Source organism: Trachurus trachurus (assembly GCF_905171665.1).
Source record: "Trachurus trachurus genome assembly, chromosome: 24".
Lineage (NCBI taxonomy): Eukaryota > Metazoa > Chordata > Actinopteri > Carangiformes > Carangidae > Trachurus > Trachurus trachurus.
In genome coordinates, this window is record NC_139910.1 from 4,630,850 (window position 1) to 4,637,440 (window position 6,591).

Sequence of the window (6,591 nt, forward strand, 5' to 3'; positions counted from 1 at the left end):
TAGATAAATCACACATCATATGGTGCAGTTCTACCCACTGTCCACTAGATGGTGGTAAGTGATAATCCAACGAGCTAAAGATCAGGCTCAGCATCAGTAATTTGGATCAAACTTGCAGTTTATCTCTGAAACTTTAACTGTAATTTTGTAAAATCATTTTAACATCAGTTTTGAATTCTTGCTGATGATCATCATAGAACAATTTTTTAAAATTAAACAAATCAATCCACAGACTCATTGTTGATATGTTCTTATCAACTGTAATGTCTGATTTAGGCTATCTATCTTAGCTAGATCTATCTATCTATCCAGTCCTGGCTGGATGTGCTATTAAGATAGGCTTCAGTGGGTATAGGTGCTGTACAAGCAAATCTCATATTGTCTCTGTACATTGACAACAACAACGCTCTTTTTAACTGTGAAAACAGTGTAGACCTATTCAAAATTTGTGTTTGGGCAACACTGCCTATGTAACGGATGTGCACTCACTCCACCCATAAAAGGACGTGCTAACCAACCCTAACTGAAGAGGTTAGCATCGTCGCCTCCGGTGCGGGAGGTCGTGGGATCGAACCCCACCTAGGGCAGGCCGTGAGAAACACAACGCAGAGGGCCAGATATGACATCGGCTACAGTGGTGCCGTGACCCGGATGCCCTGGGTGGAGTGAGTTCAGCGGGGGTGAGTGTAACGCAGGGGTCCCCAAACTTTTTGCAAAGAGGGCCAGATTTGGTGAAGTAAAAATGTGTGGGGGCCGGGTCGGCCGACCTTTCAGCTGACATCCTTTGAACCATTAACATTAAATGCAAATTAACTATTTAATACTTTTTTTTTCATTGCAAATGGAATTCTTTTCATTTCTTCACATAGATAAATAAATCTAAACAAGTTTTTACCAAAATCACTCTGCTTTTCATATTTGAAGACCACATAAAATTACATAAATGTCTGGGGAAAAAGGAAGCTTAAACATATCTAGGTTAATTTGAAACATTATTAGCCTACATTTTATATTAGCCTATATTATATTTTAAAAAATCAAAAATTGCAAAATCAAACCAAAAACAAGAATAGACCCTGTCTCTGTTAAGAAAAGATGCACTCAAATATAAAACCACACACAACCAAAACAATAAATAAAATGGCTTATCAAGTCTCAACAAAACTGCACTTGAATAGATATTGACCGTGTCATCACAGTAGATGAGGTGAGTAGTGACTGAGGCTGTGTATGTCGCTCTAAAGACGGGTGTGGTGGGGGGGTCAGTGGCGTGGAGCGGGTCTCTGTAGCGGGGACAGCTCCGTGACACCGCCGGTGTGACGGGGGCGGGGGGCTCACGGCAGCACCGCTGCTCGTTGGAAACAGCAGTGATGACGTGCTTTCACGTCCGAGTCTCCAAACCAGAAACGTTGTAACAGTAACAGCACCGGAAAAGTCGCTAGATTTGTCGCTAGTGGCTTTTGTCAAAAAGAAAGTCGATGAGAGGGTTTGGAAAGTCTCCAGATTTAGGGAGAAAGTCGCCAAGTTGGCAACTGACGTTACCTTGCGTTGCTCCGAGTCCTCACAGACTCACATGCTGCACTCAGGCTGCACTGTGTGTGGTAGCGGCCCCGCCTCCCCCCACAGAGACAAAGATCCTGGATGACTGACAAGAGGCTTCACTCCCTTCATTTCATTCCGCTATGGAACAAACGCGCCCAGGTGCTGAGACAAAAAAAAATTGTACGTGCTGGCGGGCCGCATATTATTGATTTTTTTGATGACAGAGGCTGCGGGCCGGTTGGAATGCGGCCCGCGGGCCGTAGTTTGGGGACCACTGGTGTAACGGATGTGCACTCACTCCACCCATAAAAGGACGTGCTAACCAATCCGCCAAGTGGTTGCCAACCTCTTGGCGAAGAGGTTAGCATCGTCGCCTCCGGTGCGGGAGGTCGCGGGATCGAACCCCATCTAGGGCAGGCCGTGAGAAACACAACGCAGAGGGCCAGATATGACATCGGCTACACCTATAAAAGGGGAAACAGTGAAATTGTTTATTCTCAGTCACATCAAAGTAAAATTATTAATTTATCCATCAGATTATCTGTCCTGCTGCGAGCGCACAACTTTTTTTCAGTGGCCTAGACTGTATATAAAAGTAAAATAGCCCATATAATGAGCTCCTGACGCTCGGCTCAACAGGTGAGTAGCGCATTCCCTCAGCTGAACAACTGCAGGCAGAGACGCTCAGAAAAGAAAGTGAACAGCAGCGGATCAGCACGATCTTTCCCTCCGCACAAATGCTTCATTCCGATCCAGCTCCACTGGACTTTCAAAGTAAAGGTGAAGCCAGCTATAAATTAGTTATATTGTAATAAAGGCCATAACTGTCGCGCTGTGGCTGGAGAGATTGCTCAGAAAAAACGTTAAAGTTTATGCTCTCTTTTTTCTGTATCACTCAAGTTATGAGTGGGACTTTATTGCTGTACTGACTGTCTCCTCCGTTATCTGATGGCCCTGTTCCTGTGTGCGTAGATGAACAGACAATACCTGATTTGCTGTACATTCAGTAGGTCTTCTGTGTTGTTGTGCTGTACTGAAGAGGCTGCATCCTGCCTCCTGTCCAGTGTGTTTTGACTGACACCCCAGGGCGAGTACTATCCAACCCTTGTAAACCAGAACCCCCTATTATACATAAATTGTGAAACAGCGGTGCTTTTATCAACACAGTCCCACCCCTTTTCGTCAGATGCTTGACGCTGGTCAATGCCCCTGGTGTCAAGAACCTGACGTCGACGGGGTACCCTTGATGTCGTTTGGCGATGAAATGGGACATCCATAGACTTGAATGCAAATCCCTCATCTTCATATTCTGACGAAGCGGGTCCTCTGTTAACTTGAATGCACATCCCTCATATGCAGATTTTTGACGAAATGGGTTAGATTCTCTGAATCTTTATGGCGGCTTTTTATATATATTATATAAACTTATTAATTTCACCCTGGCATCTTTATATTACGCGGCTCATTGATGCTTATTCAAAGAAAACGTAGTAAAAACTTGTAGACTTGTATATATGAAATTATAATCATTCCTTTATCAAGATAGGATATGACGTCAATACCTCCGGCGCCAGCGCTGGACACAACAGCGCCACTGGGAGTGTCTACAACGCAATGACAACACCTTAAAGTGTGTAGGCCTATGTCTACTGTGCTGACACAAGGAGTGGAAATTAAGCCATGTTGATTTAATTCAACAAAATGTGAATAACAGTGAGGAATCAGAACAGTTAGAAAGTCTTTTTGAACAAAGTCCAAATGATTCAAGTTAACTCCAGTCAATTTTTTTTTAAATTCCAGAAACCAGCCACATGTACGTAAGTTATTTTTATATATACCTCATGGTAAATGCTCCTAAAAGGCAATTTAGTGTCATATAATGGGTTATGTGGGGTTTTCACTCATGTTTTGTAGAACATAATTTTATGATCACACTAGGATGCAATTTTTGTTTCTATTTTGTATGAACAGATTTTTGTTTTGTTTATGGAACCTTTACAGAGAAAAGACGATTTCACTGGTGTCTGTGGTGACATTCTGAATCCATGTAAACAATGATTTGAGGTTTAATTACACTTCTGTTGGTGAATCAACTTGTTGTTGGCTGGTTATCAGTCACAGTGAGAAATGGAAATGGGGACATCCCATTTCGTCGCCAAACGACATCAAGGGTGCCCCATCGACGTCAGGTTCTTGACACCAGGGGGCATTGACCAAGCGTCAAGTGTCTGGCGAAAAGGGGCGAGACTGTGTTGCTTTTATAGTCGATTTTAGGATGAAACTGAACTAAGCATAAGTTACCATGGTGATCTAGCCGGGTTAAAAGACAGCCACCTTTGTAGTACAGGAGAGCCTGACTTTATACTCAACATACCTCGCTAACCCACTAAACTTGCTTCGCAGTACACCCCTCTGGAGTCAGTAGAGTGTCTGTCCTCAGGAGAGACAGTGAGACCTACAGAGGACACAGAGACACTGAGGAGTCAAGACTGACACAGAACCCAGGATACAGAGGTTCAGTGAATGTGGTGTTGAAGGTGTGGAGGTGGGTCAGTCTGTCAGAGGAGACACTGTAGAAGGACACAGTACCAGCAGGATAGTCCACATACACTGCTACTCTGTTAGAGACACGGGAGGAAGAGATGGGTGTTTCTCTGTTGTTGTGCCTGACAAAGTAACGACCACCATCATCAGAGCAGATCAGACTCCAGGACTGATTATTTCTTCCAAAACAATAGTCTCCACTGTCTCCTTTCCTTCTGATTCCTCTGTAACTCACTGATATATGAACCACTCCTCTCCACTTGACCTCCCAGTAACAGTGACCAGTCAGACCATTTCTACACAGCAGCTGAGGCCAGAAGTCAAATCTGTCTGGATGATCAGGATATGACTGATTCTCTGTCACACATGTCACCTTCCTGTTGTTGTCAGACAGTTTGAGCTGTTTGTTCACTGTGTTCATGTCCAGTTCCAGTTCACAGGCGTCTGATGGAGAGAAAAGATACAACACAGCTGCAGTTGAACAACTTCACTGACAATTAATTAAAGTAAATAGTAAATAGTTGAAACTTAAATGTTATATTATTTTGTACTGTGAATAATGTTTTACTACATTTAAATAAAAAACAACAATCCCGTTCTAACAACATCAACAATTACTGATTATGAGAGTGAAGACGTCAACAATGCTCTGCTTTTCTTCTGGTGTGAACCTGAGGATGAGGCTGATGGAGATCCACACCAATAAACACATGGAGTGAATAAAGAAAGTGTCACTAATGAAACTGGATCATCATCTTGCACAAAGAATCTCTGAACCATCTGCTTTCTAAAAAGTTATTTTACTGGTTTTTAAATGTCTTAACGGCCTTGCGCCCTCTTATCTATCTAACCGGCTTTTACCATATCAACCCTCGCGGATCCTGAGGTCCTCCGGCACTGGTCTTTTATCTATACCAAAACCCAAAACTAAAACCCATGGTGAGGCGGCATTTAGTCACTATGGCCCCCACCTGTGGAACAGTCTGCCGGAGAGCCTCAGGTCTGCAGAGACTGTTGATATTTTTAAAGGAAGATTAAAGACATACCTTTTTAATCAGGCTTTTAACTAGTATTTTAAATTCTTCTTATGTTCTTATGTGGCTTTATCTTATTTTATGTTGTTGCTTCTATCTTGTTTTTAAGATGATATTAATCTTTAATAATTTCATTTTTGTTTTACTTATCATTGGTACTATTTTATTTATCATCTTATATATTTTTTCCTTTTAACTGCTCACTCTATTTACTTATCTTTTGTCAGGGTTTTTATCTTATCTTATGCTTTTAGTTTTTTAGCTTTAACTCCAATGTTTCCTCAGGGGGATCTTCCACACTGGGAGTTGTGTCTGGGCTGCTGCTGGGGGCGCTGTCCTTGGGCCCCTTCGGCCCGGCTGGCTATTGTCTGTCCGGTCGGAGGAGCCTGGCCCTGTGGCACAGCCTGCGACTCCTCCCAGTGTGGAGGACCCCAAAGATGGTGCTTCCTCAATCCTCAGTGTCATGCCATGTCTCCCCATTGTCAGTAGTAAGAGTATGTGTTTGCATGTGTGTGTGTATGTGTGTGTGTGTGTGTGTGTGTGTGTGTGTGTGTGTGTGTGTGTGTGTGTGTGTGTGTGTGTGTGCGTGTGTGTGTGTGTGGTATGGGGGGGGTATTTGTGATTGTTTTTTCTATGTGTCTATTTCTTTTTTATGTGTAAAGCACCTTGGGTTTCATGTCCATGCATGAAAAGTGCTATATAAATAAAGTTTGATTTGATTTGATAAAAATGTCATCACATCCATCAAAGAGCTCACACTCATTATAAAATTCACACCTTTAACATCAAATCTCAAACTGTTGTCTACTACAAACAAGTTTTACAACACTTTGAATGTGATTATTCAATGATGAAGCTAACCACTATGCCTATGCCACTATGTATTTGTGCTTTGACTATATGTTTTTTTATTGTGTGACTGGAAATATCTATTTATTGTCTGTATCTGTATCTTTATCTCTCGTTTGCACAAGACAAATTTCTCCACTATAGCAGACAATAAAGGCTCATCTTATCTTATCTTATCTGATCTGATCTTATGCTATCTTACATCTGGCCCCACGTCTGCCATTCAGGGAGGAACTGTAAAGTAAATCCACCTCTGATCACTTTAATCATCTATCATCAATTATAACCTATGGTAGTTAGGGCTCTGTTGGCTCTACTGCAACATGCATTGATTAGTTTAATTGGATCAATGTGATCAGTTTGTTGTTTGTGGATTGAAATTGATTGAATTCTAAAGTCTATCCAGCCACACTGACAAAAATCCTGCTTGAAACTCTGAAGAAATTTGACTTTGTGCATCTGGAAAATGTAAAAATCTAGTGTGCAGCTGTGTTCTCATGAAACAACCTTAAAATACACTCACACTTCCTCACACCAGGTCTCAGTCTCTGAGGTCCACAATAGTCCACCCTGGAGGAGGAAACAAAGTCAGGATCAACGTCATCCACCTTCCCTCATCTAC

General features: G+C 42.2%; 1 protein-coding gene across 1 annotated transcript in view; it reads right to left on the reverse strand.

Annotated features, from left to right (window-relative positions):
• Window positions 1-3,986: 3,986 nt before the first annotated feature.
• Window positions 3,987-6,591, reverse strand: part of LOC311007112 (uncharacterized protein) — a 142,305-nt gene continuing 139,700 nt past the window's right edge. The window contains 2 exon segments of the mRNA XM_084000200.1: window positions 3,987-4,530; window positions 6,493-6,539. Of these exon segments, the coding sequence (XP_083856326.1) occupies window positions 3,998-4,530; window positions 6,493-6,539 (580 nt within the window). The 3' untranslated portion in view covers window positions 3,987-3,997.